This window comes from Fusarium oxysporum, chromosome 11 (assembly GCF_000149955.1).
Source record: "Fusarium oxysporum f. sp. lycopersici 4287 chromosome 11, whole genome shotgun sequence".
In the NCBI taxonomy this organism is placed as follows: domain Eukaryota; kingdom Fungi; phylum Ascomycota; class Sordariomycetes; order Hypocreales; family Nectriaceae; genus Fusarium; species Fusarium oxysporum.
Genome location: NC_030996.1, coordinates 318,289 through 339,750, shown reverse-complemented (window position 1 = coordinate 339,750; position 21,462 = coordinate 318,289). Strand labels below are relative to the sequence as shown.

Below are 21,462 nucleotides of genomic sequence, written 5' to 3'. Positions count from 1 at the left end.
TTATGTTTTTAAACTATCATTTCTACAACATTCTCACGTGTCAATTGAACCACGTTTAAATCATGCTTTGAACCATTTCCGCGAAAAACATTATTAGAGCACTCGCAACAGCAAAACCTTCACGATAAACAAACGAAGACCGTGCATATTCCCTGAAAAATAGAAAATGACCACCGATGTTTGTTAATTTAAAAATAATGGGTAGTCTAGATCAGATTATTAACCATAAGGTTATGGACGTGATCAATGGAGTGTATTATCATGTTTGCCACAGTGCCTCGAATTAAAAGCCAAAGACCAGTTGTGACAAGAAAAAAAAATCGAATGGGATATACGTGTCGCGATAGCATACTAAAGCCAAGTTGGCTTAAACCCTAGGCAGATATTGAGTAGGAAGTTAAATATGGTAGTAAATATGAAATATGCTCAATTAACACCAAAAGCTTATTCGTTTAAGCTAAATTTGTTAGAACTTTCATTGTTTATCATTTATTATAAAAGAGTCAAATCTGTATCTATCCTCGCAAGACATTTCTCTCCTCTTTATATCACCAAACAACCATGGCGACCCCATCTTTCACTCATCTTTTCTCTTTCCCTGAAGAAATCATCGACATATTATGCCAGCAGCTCTGTCCCCACTGCAGCGAGAGAGCCTCTCCTCGACACTTCTTTCGCTACGAAGAGCGGAAACCGGCTCATGACAGAAACTGTCTATTGGCATTATCTCTGTCATGCAAGGAACTGAGGCGTATATCGCAGCCGCACTTGTATCATCGACCGATGGGACACGGTTTCTTTGGTTTTATCGACACCATTGCTGAAACACCCGCTCTTGGTCGACATGTCAAGGAGCTCTGTCTGAACGAGCACATGATCCGGTGTTTGCTTCTTCAATATGATGACCAGGTTAAACTTCTTGCACAGTGCAATAAACGGTGCCGCACTCATCTTTGCGAACCTGCCCAGACAAACCAAACGGCTCCGGTTGACCAATTCAGGAATGCAACGGAATATTTCGGAGAAAGGAGACGAATAGTTGGGAATGCCATCAATTGCCTCATGTCTGTTGCTGTTTCTTTAACACCAATGCTCAACAAGCTTGAAATTCATGTCGAGTCCGACTGGAAACGCTCTTCGATCCCGTCTGGATGTCTTCCGAATTTGAAGAAACTCACTATAACCGTGTCATGGAGTTTCCCGACTGACGACCTTGACGGTCTGGCTGGCCTACTGGACGCAGCACCTCGACTGGAAAGAATCGAACTGGTCAACTTGGAAGTACGGGATGCGACAAAAAAGCCAAAGACGAGTTTTTGCCACGACACTGTCAATGAAATTACACTGAGATCATGCATGCTTCACATCACTCAGCTGGAGGCCATCATGCATGGCTTCCCAAAACTACAAACTTTCCGGATCGGTGCACCTAATCATTGTAAACGCGCTGATACCCGAAGTCAAGACACAGCTCTCCTGTACAGAATTGAGGATCTTTTGATGCTGAGAAGCGACACGCTCAAACACCTTACACTCGACTTTCCTGGCATTCACCTCGATCACCCAGGTGAAATAGTGCTCCAAGATCTCTCAGGAATGAAAGTCCTTGAGACGCTGTACATAGACAGCGGCATGCTGCATCGCCGATGGCAGGGCCATCGGCCTGGACGAAGGATTTGCCAATTGCTTCCAACATCCATTAAGGAGTTCGGCCTAATGGGGAGCGCATATCCGCTGGTACATGACGAGGTTTTGGAGTCAATCAATATCTCGGCCTCGGTATTTCCTCTCCTGAAAAAGGTAGTTGTTGCGGAGTTTGGGAAAAAATGGCTAGTTGATGGGGATAAATGGGAACGGATGTTTGCGTCGACTTGTGAAGCTCACAACCTAGAACTTTCGTCGGAAGTGCCTCAAGGCTCACAGGGTTTGGCGCTCCCGGAGCCGTATAGGGATTAAATTTGAGGAGGTGCTGGATAATTGCGATATCTTTCCGAGGCTTCCGTTTTGTAACCGCATTCGAAACCCGTTCTGCTGTATTATTAAACAGAAAATATTCTATATCAAGACATTGTTCATGAACTTGCAGAATTTAGAATTAGACAACAAATTAAGCATGTAATTCACTAATCCACGAACGGCAATTGTCGCGAATTGAGATATGATGGCTGAGCTAAGTGAGACCGGTCCAATTGGTTCACCTTCGATTCAGTTTGTGGGGTTCACACCATTATGATTTTACGCGAGGCACTTGGAACCTGGAGGCTCGGATGACCTTACCTTAAAGGCGATAGACCTCGGTACCAGCCAGGTGGGAGCTGATATTAAACGTTAGTGATAACGGAGCTAAGGCTTCCGAAGGTTATGACCCGGTATAACGATGGATCCTGGCGCTGATCAAGATGGTGATGGAACAGAGTTGTCTTCATTTATCTGAGGATAGGCCTCGGTAAAGTTGAACTGGTGGTGAGTTCGATATGGCTCCAAGACTGAAGATGGTGTTGAATTAATCTATTCATGAACCTCGGCTCGGAACGAGATATTGTTAACTTGAAGCTGTATTGATATTCGACATTACTTCGCCTCAAATTGACAACAGCGTCGATGAGCCTCGGTTCTGGTCACAACCTACAGATCAAGATGGTGGTGAGACGAGCCAGTCTAGAGCTAATACGGTGTTTCTCGCGACCATGGAACCTTGGCGATGTTCGGAAACCGGAATGATCATCAGCCTGAAGATGTTGTAGTCTGCAGACACTGCATTTCGATCCAAGGTGGTGTCCAACTCCGCGAGCATCACTACCGGCGCCGTTCTCCCAAAAACAAAATTAGACATACTTTTAGACATATTCCGCTATCGGAACGACAGCAAGCTTGAGCGTTCTTGACACCTTCTAGTGTCCGAGCACAAGAAGATCATCAGTTCATACCGAGTCATGAGCCTCACTTGTCCAAGCCCAAGGGATCAAACATGCCAGTTTCAACTACAATACGAGAGCGCTAAAACCTGTTAGACTGAAACTAGAAGTCAAAGTCACCTTGACCTCGTCGACAACCAATCTATCGAAAACTCAAATTCCCGTCAACGAGGCGCCTGTTTTAATGCTCTAGCGTTGAACTACCCGCAATCTGGCACTTGCGTAGCCAATACAACCTTGCACTTGCGCAAATAGCGTGCATGGAACTTACCGAACCGAGGTCATTTTCAATTCCTGACACCCAAGACTCATCAAACTTGGACTGGTATGGGCTGACCACGTTAGCGGGTTTTAGTATGAAACCGGGAATAAATGCGCACTGCCACCACTCCCCTGAGGCCACCATTTCTGTGGTTTCAGGTCCCTGTCTAAAAAAGCAACTGTCAAAGCGGCGCACACCGGTTCCCAGCAACGTGGTCATAGGGCGCCGTTTCATACTGTATATTGACTGTTTCGATGATCAGTGGAGTTTGCTCGACTTGGCGCAACGGGGCTCATTTCCCGTTTTGATGAGGGCTTGCGAAGAGACTACTGGTTTTGGCGGCGGCAGGCAAGGGCTTCTCGCATGACTCGGGAGTTGAGATTGGTGGGACGCATGGTGATAGGTTTGAGAACGAATGGGTTTGGTGGTGTGTGCTCTTAATTTGTTTCCGGGAGATAGAGGTTGCTTGATCTTTGCTTCTTGTTCTTTGACCTGATGGTACCGAAAGCGATCCATCGTCTGTACTCTGAGTTATTCCAAAAGCGTTAGACTTGCGAAAGCACAGAAGATGGATGTTTCTTTGGACTTTTTAGATAAATACCTGGGATGGCCTCGATGTTGATGGGATGAATCAAGCCTCTCAGTCACTCACTCAACAGCCTCTCTTTCAAATCCAACTCAACTGTCTTCGATTCTTCTTACTTCTCTCGCCTCAACCGCCAAAATGAAGTTCTCCATCATCTCTACTCTTCTCGCTGCCACCGCCTCTGCTCTTCCCGCTGGTCAGGATGCCGCTGCTCTCGAGGCTCGCCAGCTAGGCGGCAGCATCACCCGCAACGATCTTGCCAACGGCAACAGCGGTTCATGCCCTGGCGTCATCTTCATCTACGCTCGCGGCTCCACTGAATCTGGCAACCTTGTTAGTGCCCTTTTCACCCCCACTAACCGCCCAAGTGACAGATTATAACTAACTCTTTTATTAAGGGAACTCTCGGTCCCCGCGTTGCTTCAAAGCTCGAGGCCAAGTACGGCAAGAACGGTGTCTGGATCCAGGGCGTTGGCGGTGCTTACCGCGCTACTCTCGGTGACAACGCTCTTCCTCGTGGAACTTCTAGCGCTGCTATCCGTGAGATGCTGGGCCACTTCAACGACGCTAACCAGAAGTGTCCTGATGCTGTTCTCATCGCTGGAGGTTACAGCCAGGGTGCTGCTCTCGCCGCTGCCAGTGTCACCGACGTCGACGCCGGTATTCGGGAGAAGATTGCTGGAGTCGTTCTCTTCGGATATACCAAGAACCTCCAGAACCGCGGAAAGATCCCCAGCTACCCCGAGGACCGCACCAAGGTCTTCTGCAACACCGGTGATCTTGTCTGCACTGGTTCGCTCATCGTCGCTGCTCCTCACTTGGCCTACCAGAGTGCTGCTTCCGGCGCTGCTCCTGAGTTCCTGATCCAGAAGGCTGATGCTGCTGGAGCCGCTTGAGCGAGTTGATGGAGGGAGAAGGACTAGGCTGGCCTGTTCTTGTATTTTATGAGGTTTACGGTTTTCATTAGTTTTTGTTTGTATCTACTTCATGGAGGAATGGCTTTAGTGACCATGGACACTGAGACTCAATACGATAGCGCAATCGCATTGACTTGCAAAAAGCTTCTTCCCGGGAATGCGAACTGCCGTGACAAATTGCTGACCATTATCATGACGCAAGAGGACCGTTGAGAAAAGATGATATTCGATATATCATATTCTCAGAACATGGATCAATACGAGCAAGCAACATCGCAATTGGTGGTTTCGTCCCATCTTGTCCCCTGTATGTTGTATCGGAAGTGTCTGAGGTGCCGACCAGGGGTTCCATGCTGCAGGGGTTAGCATGCACGCATTGCATATGTTAGGTCACATGTGACGATACATCTGACAGTGGGGGAATTGCCAAGCATGATAGGTACACTTGTGAGGAAATACTTGTTCGGTAACTGCGAGATCTGACTTCACTTGCGACAAAGCTCTCACATTGGAGGAATCAGCTTTTGCGTGGGATTTCACATTTCCTATTTGCATCAGCATCATCACACTGGTAGTGGGGGCCGTAATATTTAATAACTTGGCGAAAGCCACTGTAGCATCGAGCCACTGCTCATTTTATAGGCGTCAAATGATCTGGAGATTAGGTTGTTGCCGCTGGCTCAACGGATTTCGGTCGGAATAAGCTTAATACTATGAAAAAACACCCCTCGGTGTCTCGATACAAAGATTTGAGTTGGAGAACAGTGTCGGCTTTTTGTATGGCGAATACGTGGTCTATTTTTAGGCTTTGTCTAGTCTATGATGTCTACTCTACAGCCTCATTTCACCAAATAGCTAACCTTTGACTTTCCCTTACTCCTCGCAATCTTCTTAACCGTCGTCTCACCACATAGATCCGTAGTATCAACATGCGTTCCACCGCATGGATAAACCTCCGCTCCAGCAATCCTCACAACACGGAACTTGGTCTCTCCAGGTCCCAAAAAGCTCGCGTCAGGCGTAAGGTGTTCAAGACCGTTCTTGCGAAACTCCTCAGCGTCCCACCAGTCAATCTCAACTGGCATCTTGGCGGCCAAGAATTCATCGACTTTCTTCTGGATGGGCTCTTTGTACTTCCCGTCGATGAGGCCTTGGAATTCGCATGATGCGGAGTCGGGGAAGTGAGAGGCTTTCAACTCCTCAAAACCCTCGACTGTGTCTTTGAGGAGATGGTTGACTGCTGAACCTAGGACGTGACCAGCGGTGTGGTATCGAGAGTAGAGAAGACGTTTCTCAACGTCGATTTCTTGCGTGACTCTGTGCCCTTCTGTGAACTTCTTGTCTGAGTTGAATCTTCCGAAATGCAAGACCTGGCCATCGCGAACTGCGTCCATACGAGCAGATGCAACAGTGAAAGAAGCTCCAGCCTCATCAGTTATCTTTCCAACATCCGAAGGCTGACCTCCTCCTTGTGGGTGAAAGATTGTCTCTTCTGTAACGACTGCATAGTCTTCGTCGGTGCCTTGCTTAAATAGCTCACGATTCTCATCCTCTAAGCTGCTGAAAGGTCGGATTGCTTTGACCAGTGTTTGAAGGGAGTAGAGCTTTGCATTGCGCTGGAAGGCAAGCACAGTTCGTGCTGCTGATGCCATGTTTGCGGGTGTAGAAACGAGTTAAAGATGATGATGCGGATGGAAATATGCAAGGGCGAAGAAGGAAATAAAGTGATGAATCAACGAATGAGAGAGGCGAGCACTAAAGCGGACGGGGTTTAGTGCTTAGGTTTCAGTGAATCACAGGGCGCGCCTTTGCAACTTATCACTTATCTAATTGTTAGTGCAAGACAGCCTAACCTAGAGAAGAAGGTATTTGTTGCTATTATCACTTTTGGAAACAAAGAGTAGCAAATAGAATAAATGATTATGAAACCTGGTTAATATTTGACTATGTTTGACGTGGATATAAATTGAAAGAGCTCCACGAAGTCATCCTTTGGGGTCGCGCCTCACTTTGTTTATAAATATTGTGATAGTGACCACTTCAGTAGTCGGGTAGAGAGGGGCCATCAAAACAACTCGACTTATCGCGCAGTATGATATTTACTCAGAAATGAAATTTAAGCACACCAAATGCCATTTGCGTTGCTCGAGCCGAGCTCTTGGCGCTCTAAGCTGAGCTGTCGCTGAGCTTGGGCTGAGAGGTGTTTCAATACGCGCCTGCATCTTGCGTGCGGCCGAGATGTTCGAGGCAGCAGATTCCATAATGATTTTTGACTTTAATTTCTCAGTTCGAATTGGAGAGCATGGCTACAGCGAGGCACGGAACGACATTAAGGGAGTACTTTTCACCATTTACGAGATCATTACTCGCGACGAAACACTGCGTGCCATTCGGCACGAGGAGCAACACGTCCTGGAAATCGAACAGAAGGATTGGATCCAGCATCCAGATGTCCAACTTGACCGCCCAGTCTCGGAGTTTAGCGAGGTCCTCACAGAGTGGCCTGAAAAGCGTCGCAGAGGCAAACAGATCACTGCCTACAAAGACGCGCCCAACTTCATCGATTGGCCCGATACTCCTCAACCGTCGCCTTCCGAAATGGCTTACTACGACGGCAAGCGTACTACCGAGCTTAAAGTGCTCTGGAGCACGGAGAGGAAAAGGTTGTCAGATAAAGGCAAGACGGTTCTGAACTGGCAACGGCCGCCGCAGTGCAAGCTTAAACCTGGGGATAGGATTCCGAGACTGGCGAGTTTATTACGCGGGCCTGATACTTTTTGTTGATTTATTTCGAGCCAGCGCTGAACGACCCATAGACAAGGTAGATTGATTGTCAAGTGTCCTAGAATGGCTGGCGATTTCACTATATGTACCTACTCGGGGGCTGTTCCCTACGTGGCATTCGCTGCCTCTTCTCGGGCTGTGAAGCAGAATGATGTGAATTCGTCGTGACTTTGAACAAAAAATATGTTAAATAAATTCTCACTGGATTGGATCAGCTTTGTGATGGAAGCAATGGAGGATGAGGTGTCTTGAGAGGTCCGCCGGTTCGCGGCAACTTGGGTCCAATTGGCGAGAGGTGCTTACCAAAACATACCGAATCATCCCCGTAGCCTGAACTAACAGTCAAAATACTACTACAGAACAGAACTTAAAAGAGTCAAATCGGAACCTTACCGATTTTTTGGTGATGTTATTCGGAAATTACCCCGCATGGAAACTTCCGATGCCTTGGTAAATGCCGTTGACCTTGCGAAACCACCAAGCATGTATCACGCGGGGTAGAATGCTGTTAAAAGCAATGGGTCGACCACTGCTTTGACACGCACTACTATGAATCAGATAAGATTTGCGACTTCTGATAAGTATCTGAAATGATTCTGGATCTCTTCCTTCAGCATCCATGGGCGTATCTGACAGCTGCCGTCGTGGGACTACTTGTGACGAAGCTCCTCGTCAATAAGTACGGTAATGGCTTGAACGGAATCCCCGGACCAGCTTTGGCGTCCTTCACCGATCTCTGGCGCTTTCTCGACGTGTATAGAAGGCGACCAGAAGTGACGCAGATTGCTCTACATGAAAAGTACGGCACCGTCGTGAGACTCGGTCCCAACACAGTATCGATCGCGGATCCAGCTGCTATACAGACAATCTACGCTCACAATTCGGGATATACCAAGTCAGATTTCTAGTAAGTCACCAGGGCGATGAAAATAGTTGCCCAGGCTGACAAGCGGTAGCCCGGTGCAGCAGACCATCAACAAGAGTGGCAAGAGACTCATCACCCTCTTCACCTCACAAGATGAAAAGTTCCACTCGCAGCTTCGACGTTCTGTATCAAATGCTTATGCCATGAGCACTCTCGTTCAGTTCGAACCATTCGTCGACTCCACTACGACAGAGTTCTTCAAACAACTTGACCAACGATATGCAAACCAGAACGACATCCTCGACTTTGGCACATGGCTACAGTACTATGCCTTCGACGTCATCGGGGAGCTAACTTACTCCAAGAGACTAGGCTTTGTGGACCATGGAAAAGACGTGGATAATATTATTGGGAATCTTGAATGGTTGCTCAACTATGCAGCACCTGTATGTATACCAATAACCGTGACTGGGTCTACTAATCTGATGGTCATGTAGGTCGGACAATTGCCAATCCTCGATAGCTTACTCCTCAAGAACCCATTAAGGCTACAGCTTACAAAATGGGGCTTCACAAACTCATCATCACCCGTGGCCATCTTCGCGCGCAACCGAATGCTCGCCCGCGTTGATCCCGAAAAGCTAGGCGACATGAAGTTTGACCAAGACAATGGCCGCCGAGACTTTCTCTCACGCTTCCTCGAAGCCAACCAGAAAGACCCGGAGTTCATGAATAACGATCGAGTGCTCGCTCTGACTGTAGCAAATATGTTTGCAGGCTCTGATACAACAGCGATTACTTTCCGAGCTATCTTTTATTATCTCATGAAGAACCCCGCTGATATGAAGACTTTGATGGCTGAGCTTGCAGAGGAAGAAAAAGCTGGCCGATTTGCCCGCGAAGATGGCCTTGTCAGTTGGAACGAAGTCCGAGACCTTCCTTTCCTCAACGCTGTTGTCAAAGAAGCTCTTCGATGCCATCCCGCTGCAGGTCTCATGCTAGAGCGTATTGTCCCCGCACGAGGCCTCGAAGTCAACGGCCATCATATCTCCGGTGGCACCATTGTTGGAGTCAACGCTTGGGTTCTACATCGCAACAAGGATATATTCGGACATGATGCAGATCGATGGAGACCTTCGAGATGGATTGAAGCTTCGACTGAGCAGAAGAGACGGATGGAGAACTATATGTTTGCATTTGGTGCGGGTTCGAGGACTTGCATTGGAAAGAACATCAGCTTGTTAGAAATGTACAAGATGGTACCGGCTTTATTGAGGCGATACGAGGTAAGTTTCAGTGTCGATTGAAGTGCCCTTTACTGAGACGTTGGGTCTAGCTCGAGTTCCCGTCGGCGGATAACACATGGCATTTGAACAATGGTAAGCTTTTTCCGACAGATATCCCTTTGTATCTGCAAAAGCCATCTTGTGATATCCTTTCTTGATACTGACCTGTAACCAGCATGGTTCGTGAAACAGAGCAACTTTAATGTTCGGCTTAGGCGGAAGCACAAACTATCATTTCTTCCAGACGAGAGACAAGATTGAACTACTACGGAAGTAAGGGATCAGCCAATTGATAGCATGATGTACATAAAGCTATTTTAAAGAGAATATTCGTGCGTGACGTCTACCTTAAGAATGTTTCACAGTATTTGCTCGTGATGATAAAATTCAGCTTGGCCCGGAGGAGACATTCCGGCAAATGTTAAGATAAGAGATGCCGGCTTAAACTTTTCCGATTCGCTTCCCATCTCCAGGCTTCTCCACATTCCCTCATTCAGTGAGTACGTACTGCGCCGAAAGCGATGCCACCATCAAAGAACCGCGCTGGGCGAGTCGAAACCGATGTCTTACTCGACATCAAGCCCGAGCACTTGGAAAATATCATCAGCAGAGAAAAGAACCATGAGTATCGCAAGTACCGTCTGAAAGACGGTGTCTCGCGTCTCTGGCTTTACGAAACTGGCAGTGGAGGCGGTCGCTCATCAATCACGTATGTTCAGCACAGCAACACTATTCTATACCAGAGATCAGAATAATCGAACTAATTGATCAATAGCTACATCGCAGTGATTACTCCAAATACCCGCCATGAGCCGGGTTTTGTGCCGACCGAGCCTTTTGGTATTGGCAATGAGGACTTCAACGCTGGACTCAAGGAGTCCAAGTACGGTTATCCGATCCTGGAGCTTTACGAACTTGCAAACCCAGTTACTCTCAATGAAATGAAGACTCGATGGGGGATGGGTGGTGCGCCTATGGGATGGCAGTACGTGGCATCAGATCTCTGGGAGGATAGATGGGGCGAGGACGAGGAGAGAGGTGAGAAGGTGAAGAAGTTGTTTTAAAAGACAACATCAGTTGCTGGGCGTTTGGTGTTGATACCATGAAGGTCAATGATAGCTTTGCGCTTTGGGAATTTTAAAACTCATTCTATCCAATTGTTCTGCCTCAGCCATGCCTCGCACATAACCGGCCACTTTGATACAGGCAACTCCCTCGGGCTATCCAGTGCAAACCCATGAGGCGCGTCAGCAAAGATATGTAACTCGATCGGTGCTCCGCCCTTTGTAAAGCCCTCTGCTAAGCGATATGCGTTGACGACAGGTACAACTGGATCATTGTTGGAGTACACGATGAATACTGGCGGCGCAGGAGATCGGAGCTGAACATCTGGTTGTACAACATCGTACAGTTCTTGTTTTTCTTTCGGCGGCAGAGGAGGTTTGTTCTCAATAATTGTACGGCCAGCCGCATTCGTTGAAATGGGTCCGTAACCCAATACGGCGAATTCGATTTGCGATATTTCGGGATCTGGTGATGTCCAGACTTGAGGATACTCTGCCAGAAGAGCAGCGCCGAGATGACCGCCAGATGAGAGGCCGCAGATGCTAATACCCTTTGGCGCAAGTCCACTCTCAGACATGATCTTCAGAGCTCTTCTTCCATCATCCAACGGCGCTTGCGCACCAGTCTCACTATTCGGGAAGCGATGCACCAGGACGAACGCGTAGAAACCAAGACTGTTGAGCCATTTTGCAACTGCGACGCCTTCGCGACCGACCATGAGTTGAACATATCCCCCACCTCCGAGAATAAGAATGCCGCGGCCATTGGGTTTCGAAGGGCGATAGCCGAATAAGAAAGGGCGATGGACCTTGGTCACGACGGCGTTGTCGCCAGGGCTGTCGAGATCGAATGCTCCGTCGAGGGAGTCATTGCCCCATAAAGGCCAGGACTGATCCGAGTTGAGCATGGTGAACTGATTGTAGTCGTACTGGCGCTATGGGACTGGAAGAAAAGATGCTATATAGGAATTGGAAACAGCAAGATATGATGTAGGTTCGTGGGGTTCTGTGTGGAGTTGCTACTACGTAGTAGATTTGGCTCGCGGGAACATCCAACCGAGATGCCGAACATTGGGGGTTGGGGTTTTAGACAATACCGTCCTCTCCACACTGCAATTCTTGGTACCGCTCAGCATTTTACGTATTTGCATCACTTTTCGAGAGACTCTTGGCAATCTCTGATTTCCTGAGTCTGAATATGTTTGGATTACTTGATACACTTTGTAGGCCTGCCTATCATAATACTGACACCAATTCCCTCACCAGCATTACTCGATCCTCTTAGCTTGTAGTCGCATCAAAAGCAAGGAACGTCGAAGCCTTTCCAGCTTCATCCTTGTCCTGCGAAATGTTGTTCTGCAACTTCTTGTTCTCCTCGGCCAGCTTATCAGCGACATCCTCACCCTGCGCTTGCTGAGCCTGAAGCTTGAGAATAGTAGCAGTCAACTTCAAGACCTTGTTCTTAATCTTTCCGCGCTGCAAAACCGTTAGCATTACTTCTCTATTGACCTTCGATGGAAAGGCTTACCTGAAGAGCATCGGCTGCTTCGCCGGAAGCTGCGTCGATAGCAGGGTTGAAGGCCTCATCCTCAGCATCATTCGCAATCTGATTGACACTGTTGAGGAAGTCCAAGTCAGACTTTTCAACCGTTGATAGGTCAGTTGGCAGACCGCCAAGCTTTTGCAGCGCTTCTTGCTGGGCGTTTCCTGCAGTGCCACCACTGATGGAGAGATCGTCGTATGTTGTCTGGCTGAAGACAGCGCGCTTGCTGATGGGGCTGGCGATAGCAGTGGCAGCGAAGCCAAGAAGGAACGAGGTGAACTTCATGTTTGCGTTTGAGATGTGATGCACGGAAGAGGACGGAAGTCGAAGTGGTGGAGGGTGTGAGTGCAAGAGAACAGACCAGCTGTAAGAAGTGAAAGTGAATTGAGTTTGTGATACTAAGACTGAAGTTGGAATAAGTGGCAGTGTTGTCGAGTCTTTGTATGCGACAGAATCACCGTAGAAGAGATTCTCATTGGCGCTAAGCGAGCATGAGACGTTTCTCACGGAGTATATTTACGCTTCATCTTCAGGATGAACCTATTCTGGGGAGTAAGCGCTGTAGTAAAACAGTGTATCCTCGTTGGTGATCATACTCGTGCTGTCGAGGAGCAGGATGGAACACCGGATGAGCGGTGATCCGAAGTACCCCAGCTTGTATTTACTATAGTTCATCGGTTGGCGGAAACGTCAAATGTCAGATCTTGGCCAATGTCGCAATTCATCCTTGGCGTTGCTCCATCTTGGTGAGGAGACTAGGGGTATCCCTAAGTGTCGCGCATGGTTTCATCGTGCCTCAGATCGCAATTGAGACAACCTACTGCGTCAGGTTCGCTCCGTGAGTTCATCCCAAGTCGTAAAAGGGTTTTAAGTCTAAATATGTGCTTAAGCAATTATATTCATTGCGATGCGCCGCGTCTTGCAGAGCGAGTCACGGGTTTTGCTACTGGAGCTGCCTTTGCAGTTGCACACGATGGCTCACGTCAATCAAGATCTGAGCAACATACTCCAGGCGGTAACTTGAGCCTCAAAAATAATGTATCGAGGATGCGTGTTCCGGTATAGTTAATTTTTGGAAGTGGAAGATCGTGTTGTTGCGCTGTTTGTCGACGGCCTGCTGGAGAAGTTTGAAGGACGCATACTGTGCTACAAGGATACTAAAAAGCAAAATTGAGAATGACAAGACACTTAGGGTAACAACGAGTAAAGAAACTACCTCTACAAAAAATGTGGTATAAAGTGTCGGAGTTTCCAGCATCAGCGTGGGCTGGCGATCGGATTTGCGGAGGACTTCCACACAGAAATCCGATGACGCGTGGCTCGGGCTTACGCTCAATCAGCGCAACGCATCCTTCCACTCCACTCCATCCATGTAAGACGCTACAAACAAGCTTAAAAGGTTGTACAATGACTTTATCGGATCAATTTTAATTGGATAATACGAGTAACATCCCGATGATCGGTATTATGAGGCTATAATACACTCAATCTGCAGCCACCTTGGCTATGGTGATGATGAATATGCTGCGTTGCCGGAAGCCAAGGTCCGCTTTGTCTGCAAGTTGTTGTGTTGAAGGATCAGGATTACCAATTGTATGATATGCAACATGAGTATAAATACTTGAAGGTCCTAGAGCTTGAAGACTTGTGCAACCCAGAAGACGATAACATTGATAATCCGGCACTATGAAACTTGCATCTTGGAGCATTCTTGCTGGTCTAGCAACTGCGCTTCCAACTAACCCTCCGGATCAATATGAGTACATCATCATTGGATCAGGGCCCGGTGGAGGGACTTTAGCGTCAGTATTTTTTCTCTGGTGCAAACCTTTGCTGATAATTCTTCCAGTGCAAATCTTGCGCGAGCAGGCCACTCAGTCTTCTTGATAGAGGCTGGTGGTGATCAAGGCAACACGCCCTTACAGCGGATTCCCGCCATGTAAGTGTATGGAGCTACTCTAGACGATGATAAGTACTCACAATCTTCAGGGCGGATCAAGTCGCTGAGCATCCAAGCATGTCATGGTCCTTCTACGTGAACCACTACCAAAACGAGACTCAAGCGCGCAGAGACTCCAAATATGCATACAGACTATCCAACGGCACTTTGTGGTCTGGTCTTAATCCCCCCGAGGGTGCCGAGCCGTAAGCCATTCCTTTCCTCCTCAGCTAGGGACCTGTTCTGACTCGATAGACTCGGTATACTGTATCCTCGTGGGGCTACACTTGGTGGTTCAGCTCAGCTTAATGCCATGAACTTTGCTCTGCCACCTGATAATGATTGGGATGCTATAGCTGAGCTTACCGGCGACGAGTCATGGAGGTTTCACAAGATGAGAGAGCTGTTCATTGAGATTGAAAACTGCACTTATGCTCCCGAGGGGACTCCTGGCCACGGCTTTGACGGGTTCATCCAGGTACGTGCCCGGGGTGCAAGGGCTATGATTCACTGACAAGCCCCACAGAGCAACCGGAACAACATCTCCTACATCACCGATCGTCCCGGCGTCGTACAATCTCTGAAGCATGCATTTGAGCAAACTGAAGGCATTCAAGTCGAAGATGCCGCTGAAGTTGGAAGACTAATGCAACGAGACATCAACCGACTGGACAAAGATCGATATTCACCTGGCATCTACCAAATACCTCTCCATGTAGACAGTATTCGACAACGAAATGGTGCCTGGCGACATCTACACGAGACAATGACTGCCAGAACAGCAAATGGCTCTTCTTGGTATCCCCTGACTGTCAGTACCCATTCGTTGGCTACCCGCGTGCTGCTCAAAGAGGGTCGGAATGGTAAGCCGCAGGCTTATGGAGTCGAGTATCTCAAGGGCGAAGGGTTGTACTCTGCCGATAAACGCTATGATGAGTCTGAGTCTGGTCGATTGATCAACGTCACCGCATCGAGAGAAGTGATTGTGGCTGGTGGTACGTTCAACACGCCTCAGATTCTTAAGCTCAGTGGCATAGGCCCCAGGGAGGAACTCGAGAGTCTTGACATCCCGGTCATCATGGATCTCCCCGCAGTGGTGAGTCTTTTATCTGAGGGTTCCAGAATACAACTGACATGGACAGGGCAAATATCTACAAGACAACTATGAAGGCGGCGTATCCGTCGAAGCTTCTGTACCATGGGAGAATAATCCCTTTGGGAATTGCCCCTTCACACTTGAAGCCAACGACACATGCTATAAAGAGTGGAACCAATCTCATACCGGGGCTTACGGCGAAGGCGCAGCTCCGATTTCACTTCTCTACAGGTCCAGCGTCAGCGAGACAAACGACACAGACTTATACCTCTTCGGAGCAGCTGGCACTGTATTTCGCGGATACTTCCCAGGCTACTCAACATGGCAGGCCCCTCCAACCTCATGGTTCTGGTCTATTGTCAAGATGCAGCCAGGCAACCAGGCCGGAACAATCACTCTCCGCTCAAAAGACCCCCGGCAAGCTCCAGAAATCAACTTCAACTACTTCGCCGAGAAGGGAGATCGGGATCTTCAGGCTATTCAGGAAGGTGTTGAGCATACCATGCGTATCTTCAACGCTACCGGTAAACCTTACGCTCCATTCAAGGTTGTTGAGCCTCGGCCTGGCATCAGTATTCGACAGGGTATCATGGACGATGCTTTTAGTCATCATGCCACTTCATCTTGTCGCATGGGACCTGCGGGTGATAAAAACTACTGTGTTGATTCGGAGTTCAAGGTCAATGGCGTTGATGGACTTCGGGTTGTGGATGCCTCGATCTTCCCACGTACGCCGGGAGGATTCCCTGCTGCGCCGACGTTTATGATCAGTCAGAAGGCATTTGGAGTGATTATGGGAAGCATCGGGGGATAGTATGAGGAAGAGTGACTGAGCTGAGAGTGCCTGGCTCAGATAAACATATACACTTTGAGACACATGCATCTTTGCTTGGAGGGGCCAAGTGTTCTGTGAGAGGAAAACTCTATCATGTACTATATATCTATGGAGCCCATAGTCAAGTTCCCCCTATCATGCAGTTCTCTTTCATCCGGTCAATACTTCTTGAACAACTTCTGGTATTTCGAAAGTGTCTTCTTGTCTCCCTTCCAAACACTTTTGGCATCGTCCACTGCATCGATATGCTCGCCGATGTATGTAGCGACCATGCCATTTCCATGAGCTGACTTGTCAATGAAGACATGCTCATCTGGTTCAACGACATTGACATAGTAAGGATGAGAGAGCATATCAATCAAGATATCAGCCGACTCGTAAAGGAACATGGCGATTCCGTCAAAATTCACGAGGTCATTCGATACCGGCTCGGTGACGCCGGCATCGGTTGGGACAATCTTTCCTGCGACTCGGACCTGAGCAAAGAAAATGTCAGTCCGATCCAAACACAGAGAGACACCATAGGAGTGGGATAGGGCCAAACCTACCTGTTGGTATCGAGCGATGCCAAAGTGCGTTGCTAGAGGGATCACCTTGGGAGCATGCTGGGTATCCCAATACTGCCAGAATTCGTCGAGCGTCATGTTGGGGTTACGCTTGACGTACGTAACCATCTGTAGCAGGCCTGTGTTTGATGGAGCGCCTTTAGGTGATGCAGCTGCATTGCCGGAAAGGGCAGAGGCGAGAAGCAATAGCGAAGCGAGTTGGTTCATGTTGATAATCTTGGTAAGAGGTAGTGGCTATACAGAGCCGGGGGAGATGCTCGAGGATGAAGACTGCAACGAAACATGCTCATGGATGTAGGGGGGCTTTATGAATGAGAGCAACTAATACCGAGACGGAAGTAGAATGTGATAAGAGATATGGGCTGCATTAGATCTCTAAACGCTTGGCAATTAGTGTCGGATTCCTTCGACCAACATGGTTCTGGAGCGAATAACGACACTGCAATTAGCCAAGATGTTCAGCTCAAGCTCATCCCTGCAGGATGATGGACTTTTGTGTCGCGCATAGCCTTCTATTGACCTTCGGAAGCGTCAAGAGAGTCTTAATTTGTGGTTGGGTTGCTGTTCATCCAGTCAGCTGTTATCAGCTCATAGTTTTCCATTTCACTGAAGACCTCCCTTCCGCATTCTTGCATCCAATATTCGCGCATCAACGACCAACCAGAAAATGAGCAATCACTGAAAATCTCGTGTGTCCTATTGGAGTCAAATCTATTTGCTCTTTGCTCTTTGTCCGAATTCCTTTGCCAAGGCATGGCTGGCTCGATTAGCCAATGGGAGGCACTACCGGCTCCTATTGACACCCATTTCTGGAAGTATCACCAGGGCAAACATTTGAGACATCGGTGTGATAAGACATGCATATTAACAGCAACCACCAACGCTTGTCCCGATCTCCGATGGTACTAGTACGTAAATCGGATGCTTCTGGGTCATGCTTCTGGGTCAAGCTCCGAGTGACTGCAACCGATCCACCTCGCAGCCACATCAGTAGAGGTAGGCAGCAGTAACGACTGTACAATGACCAAAATTGACAAGGTCTGTTGGCTCTATAGACCTCTACACTTGCAGCTGTTTGCTCGGGCTGGCGTTTTCTATCGAAAATTAGCTCAACAAACTGATTCGACAACTCCTTCGTGAAGATTTCGGACCTTGGCTGAATAGAAACGAACCAACACAATGCGCATTGATCATATCGTAACCATTCCTACATATAATACCAAGACGACTCTTTTCCGTAGAAATGAATAGATCATATCTGAAATGTCTTCTTATCCAGTCAACGGTGTGATCACGTTTCTGCCGCCGCCGGAAGGATATGTCGTCGACTTTAACAATCCTCAGCAGCAGGATGCACTCAAACATTTCCTTATCTTCGGCATCCTTGGATCTCTAGCAATCTTTTGTCTGTTGCAGAGACTATATGTAAAGTATTACATAACGCGAGGATTGAAGATTGACGATGGTATGTGATAGCTCAAATTAAGGGAACTGTAGCTGACCCGGTGGCTTAGTCTTGATCACACTAGCATGGGTAAGGCATCAAGCGAAAAAACGCATCATTTATGCAAGACTGACATTGTGATCTCAAGATCTTTTCCATCGTCATGCAGTCGGCTCAAATATGTCAGTACACTCCCTCATTGGCTTGGGCCTCTGCTAAAACCTCAAGGGTCAATATCTATCGGAGGCCTATGTCATCATGCATGGGAAATGCCCATCGACGTCTTCGAGAAGCACATGCTGGTATGATCTCCACCTCAATGCTACGGTAATCTTCTTACGCCTCATAGAGTTCTTACATCGCCGCTCCAGCCTTCATTATCTGCAACGGTCTCACGAAAAGTTCGCTCCTGACTTTCTACCTTCAAGTATCGCCCCAGAAATGGTTCAGAAGAGTGATCTTTGTGACAATCGCTTTCGTTGTTCTATACACTATTATCATCGCCAGTCTGCTGCTTTTCGGATGCCAGCCAAGAGAGACAGCATGGGATCCCTACTTATTCGCTACCGGAAAGTGTATTGACTATGCCGTCATGTATATCATCATCGCTGTCGCCAATATCATCTCAGACATCGTTCTCTTCGCCATTCCTATGCCGATGATTGTCCGGTTGAAGATTCCTCTGGGACAGAAGATTGGCTTGGGCATCATGCTCAGCATTGCTACTATGTAAGCTGAATGACGAACAACACTATCGGCGACTAACAGCAGCAGAACTGTCACAACGTCTATCATTCGCATGATCTATCTACCCTCCCTCTTGGGAGCATTAGACATTCCATGGATCGCGGCACCAGCAAACGTCTGGTCATTCGTGGAAGTCAACCTTTTCATCATATGCGGCTGCATGCCGACATTTCGCAAGTTCTTCAAACGCTTCGCACCGAAATGGATGGGCTCTTCAAGCGACGCAGCCTGCTCCGAGCCTCCTTCGAGCGATTCGCTGCAGAAAGTACAGAGGAAGAAGCATACAGGGTATACCCAATTCGATACATGTGGTTCTTTGGAACTTGCGACCTACCCTGATACCGTGAGCCGAACGGCGCAAGTTACGACCGGAAGTATTTGCAGTGGAGTGATGGGAAGCGCATTGGATAATGCGAGCGAAGAGGCGATATTGCAGCAAAGCAAGATTGTGTGCACAAAAACATACAATATCTCACATAGCGAATAGGAATAAATAGTAATAAATACAAGATACTTATCTCAATATCATTTTCACAAGCAAACGCTGGATAAGATGTACAGTGCTCCGACTTCGCAACGTTGCTATGGTGTTGGTCGTGTTGCACAAACTCCCAAAACAGAGAACGAACACGTCGATCATTAACCGATCCCGATCGGCTACGTCAATGCCACTGTCAAAGCAAGGGCGCATTCTGAGCTTATATCCGTTCAAAAGCCAACCCTTCATCCTCAATCCTCCCGACTAACCGCAATTGTTCATTCTAATCTTGACTACTTACTATCGAACAATTGATTGTGAAGATGTCGTCTTCCTCGGAGACAGCTTATGCCATGGAGTCGTTGCATGAACAGCGGTGCGGGACTGATAGTCCGCCTGACACTGAACGCCAAGAAGATGTTTCTCAGTCACCGACAGATTCACTTCCACCTACAGACCGCGGCAAGGACGCATATCTAGCTTTGATGTGCTGTACAATGGCACAGCTACCAATCTGGGGTATCCAACCTCCTCAACATCACACTTCAACACTAACAAGCAACAGGCTACTCCGTCTCCTTTGGCATCTTCCAAGAATACTACAGCCGTCCAGGAAGCCCCATCAGCACAGCATCGTCCGGAACAATCGCCACCATCGGAGCACTACAACAAGGTGTAATGTATCTCATGATGCCGTTTGCCTTCCTCATCCTCACGCGGTATCCGCGGCTGCGTCACCTTTGCGGGCCGCTTGGTCTCGCTGTGACGGTGGCTAGTCTCACTGCATCTGCGTTTGTGAACACTGTCGCGGGGCTTATAGCTACACAGGGGGCGCTGTACTCTATTGGCTGTGGGTTGTTGTTTTGTCCGATTTCGCATTATATGAATGAGTGGTTTGTTGAAAGGAAGGGGATGGCGTTGGGGGTTATGTGGGCTGGCAAGTCGGGGACAGGTATGACTCGAGCTTCCGCCATGTTGTTGTTACTGACAAGATGAAGGTATTGCGATGCCGTTTGTCTTTGATGCTCTTCTTCGCCGAATCGGTCTCAAGGCAACTCTCTTAGCCTGGGCTGGTGCATCAGCTGCAATGACACTCCCAACTCTGGTCTTCATCAAACCAAGAATCCCACTACACACCCAGGTTCAGGTTCAACCGCTATCTTTCCGCTTCCTCCGCCATACATCTTTTTGGATGATGCAAGCCGGTGTGATCATACAATCACTTGGATATCTCATGCCGAGCACGTACCTAGCCAGCTACGCATCAACGATCGGTCTACCAAGTATCACCGGTCCTATCCTTCTTGCTTTGTTCTCTGTAGCATCCGTCCCTGGTGGTATCGTGCACGGCATGCTCGGGGACAAATTCTCGGCAACAAAAGCCGTAACAATCGCATCAATAGGAAGTGCCCTGCCAATCTGGCTTCTTTGGGGTTTATCGCTCGACCTTGCAAACCTGGTAGTGTTTGTCATTGTCTACGGCTTCTTCGCCGGCGGCTTTAGCTCAACATGGTCCAACATGTCAACCGACATCCAAAAAGACGACTCCGCCGCAGATTCAGCTCTCATTTTCGGCATGCTCATGGGCGGACGAGGTATCGGCTTTGTCACCGCTGGGCCACTAAGCGGCGCATTGTTACAAGCAAAAGCACATCTGTCCAACGAGGCACTAGGTTACGCGACGCAATACGGACCCATGATCATCTGTACAGGTGTCACTGCTGTGTTTGGTGCTTGGGCGCCTATATGGAAGGGCATGCGAGTTGCCCTAGGAACATGCAAAAGTCGCTGAGGTTTCACGGGCAATGTTTCATCGACGTTTGGAATGATGAGCTTGTGCGGGGCGATGAAGATAACTGGGTCAGTGCGTACCTCGGTCAATAAAACATCGATGCCCTTGATAGATAGCAAGGTTCATCTCAATGAGGGGAAAACGTGGTCTTAGCCCGGACTTAGGCTCGGCTTTAGTGTAACCCTCATACCTTGATGTCATAAGCAATTCGGTAAATGGAACGGTAAAGAAGCACTCAGTGTAAGCACTTAAAAAGAACCCGGATGACACCAAGCACAATAGGCAACTGAAAAGAATGCGTGTGTGTAGTGCTAAACCCCAAACTCCATCATCTCCAGTGCAG

At 48.1% G+C, this 21,462-nt stretch overlaps 11 protein-coding genes across 12 annotated transcripts; 7 read left to right on the top strand and 4 right to left on the bottom strand.

Moving 5' to 3' along the window:
• Positions 1-561: 561 nt before the first annotated feature.
• FOXG_16607 (uncharacterized protein) lies at positions 562-1,956 on the top strand (the record flags this gene model as incomplete). Its single annotated transcript, XM_018396634.1, has 1 exon — positions 562-1,956. The coding sequence occupies one exon, from the start codon at positions 562-564 to the stop codon at positions 1,954-1,956; it is 1,395 nt and encodes a 464-aa protein (XP_018257227.1).
• A 359-nt stretch (positions 1,957-2,315) lies between these two features.
• Positions 2,316-4,817, top strand: FOXG_16606 (cutinase 3). Its single transcript, XM_018396633.1, has 3 exons — positions 2,316-2,327; positions 2,415-4,096; positions 4,162-4,817. The coding sequence occupies exons 2-3, from the start codon at positions 3,902-3,904 to the stop codon at positions 4,657-4,659; spliced, it is 693 nt and encodes a 230-aa protein (XP_018257226.1). The 5' UTR covers positions 2,316-2,327; positions 2,415-3,901; the 3' UTR covers positions 4,660-4,817.
• A 628-nt stretch (positions 4,818-5,445) lies between these two features.
• On the bottom strand, positions 5,446-6,409 carry FOXG_16605 (alanyl-tRNA synthetase). The gene has a single exon (XM_018396632.1). The coding sequence runs from the start codon at positions 6,330-6,332 to the stop codon at positions 5,520-5,522; it is 813 nt and encodes a 270-aa protein (XP_018257225.1). The 5' UTR covers positions 6,333-6,409; the 3' UTR covers positions 5,446-5,519.
• Positions 6,410-6,918: 509 nt separating this feature from the next.
• FOXG_16604 (uncharacterized protein) lies at positions 6,919-7,464 on the top strand (the record flags this gene model as incomplete). The annotated part of the gene is made up of 1 exon (XM_018396631.1): positions 6,919-7,464. One exon carries the CDS (start codon positions 6,919-6,921, stop codon positions 7,462-7,464), a length of 546 nt encoding a protein of 181 aa, XP_018257224.1.
• Positions 7,465-7,857: 393 nt separating this feature from the next.
• On the top strand, positions 7,858-9,960 carry FOXG_16603 (uncharacterized protein). Of its 2 annotated transcripts, XM_018396629.1 has the most exons (5): positions 7,858-8,371; positions 8,421-8,775; positions 8,827-9,615; positions 9,666-9,708; positions 9,791-9,960. In XM_018396629.1, the coding sequence occupies exons 1-5, from the start codon at positions 8,055-8,057 to the stop codon at positions 9,874-9,876; spliced, it is 1,590 nt and encodes a 529-aa protein (XP_018257222.1). In that variant the 5' UTR covers positions 7,858-8,054; the 3' UTR covers positions 9,877-9,960. The 2 variants fall into 2 exon arrangements, with proteins under 2 accessions (XP_018257222.1, XP_018257223.1); XM_018396630.1 differs by having other exon boundaries at positions 8,827-9,708.
• A 176-nt stretch (positions 9,961-10,136) lies between these two features.
• On the top strand, positions 10,137-10,679 carry FOXG_16602 (uncharacterized protein; the record flags this gene model as incomplete). The annotated part of the gene is made up of 2 exons (XM_018396628.1): positions 10,137-10,324; positions 10,391-10,679. The coding sequence occupies 2 exons, from the start codon at positions 10,137-10,139 to the stop codon at positions 10,677-10,679; spliced, it is 477 nt and encodes a 158-aa protein (XP_018257221.1).
• FOXG_16601 (uncharacterized protein) lies at positions 10,538-11,668 on the bottom strand. Its single transcript, XM_018396627.1, has one exon. The coding sequence runs from the start codon at positions 11,585-11,587 to the stop codon at positions 10,760-10,762; it is 828 nt and encodes a 275-aa protein (XP_018257220.1). The 5' UTR covers positions 11,588-11,668; the 3' UTR covers positions 10,538-10,759.
• Positions 11,669-11,827: 159 nt separating this feature from the next.
• On the bottom strand, positions 11,828-12,692 carry FOXG_16600 (uncharacterized protein). The gene is made up of 2 exons (XM_018396626.1): positions 12,208-12,692; positions 11,828-12,155 (listed from the first exon to the last, which is right to left on the bottom strand). Exons 1-2 carry the CDS (start codon positions 12,505-12,507, stop codon positions 11,961-11,963), a joined length of 495 nt encoding a protein of 164 aa, XP_018257219.1. The 5' UTR covers positions 12,508-12,692; the 3' UTR covers positions 11,828-11,960.
• Positions 12,693-13,908: 1,216 nt separating this feature from the next.
• Positions 13,909-16,071, top strand: FOXG_16599 (uncharacterized protein; the record flags this gene model as incomplete). The annotated part of the gene is made up of 6 exons (XM_018396625.1): positions 13,909-14,024; positions 14,072-14,161; positions 14,212-14,367; positions 14,417-14,639; positions 14,688-15,257; positions 15,304-16,071. The coding sequence occupies 6 exons, from the start codon at positions 13,909-13,911 to the stop codon at positions 16,069-16,071; spliced, it is 1,923 nt and encodes a 640-aa protein (XP_018257218.1).
• A 179-nt stretch (positions 16,072-16,250) lies between these two features.
• On the bottom strand, positions 16,251-16,865 carry FOXG_16598 (uncharacterized protein; the record flags this gene model as incomplete). Its single annotated transcript, XM_018396624.1, has 2 exons — positions 16,251-16,568; positions 16,641-16,865. The coding sequence occupies 2 exons, from the start codon at positions 16,863-16,865 to the stop codon at positions 16,251-16,253; spliced, it is 543 nt and encodes a 180-aa protein (XP_018257217.1).
• Positions 16,866-17,921: 1,056 nt separating this feature from the next.
• Positions 17,922-21,365, top strand: FOXG_16597 (uncharacterized protein; the record flags this gene model as incomplete). The annotated part of the gene is made up of 7 exons (XM_018396623.1): positions 17,922-18,123; positions 18,251-18,284; positions 18,610-18,831; positions 19,069-19,192; positions 19,651-19,789; positions 19,893-20,279; positions 20,326-21,365. 7 exons carry the CDS (start codon positions 17,922-17,924, stop codon positions 21,117-21,119), a joined length of 1,902 nt encoding a protein of 633 aa, XP_018257216.1. The 3' UTR covers positions 21,120-21,365.
• Between the last annotated feature and the right edge of the window lie 97 nt (positions 21,366-21,462).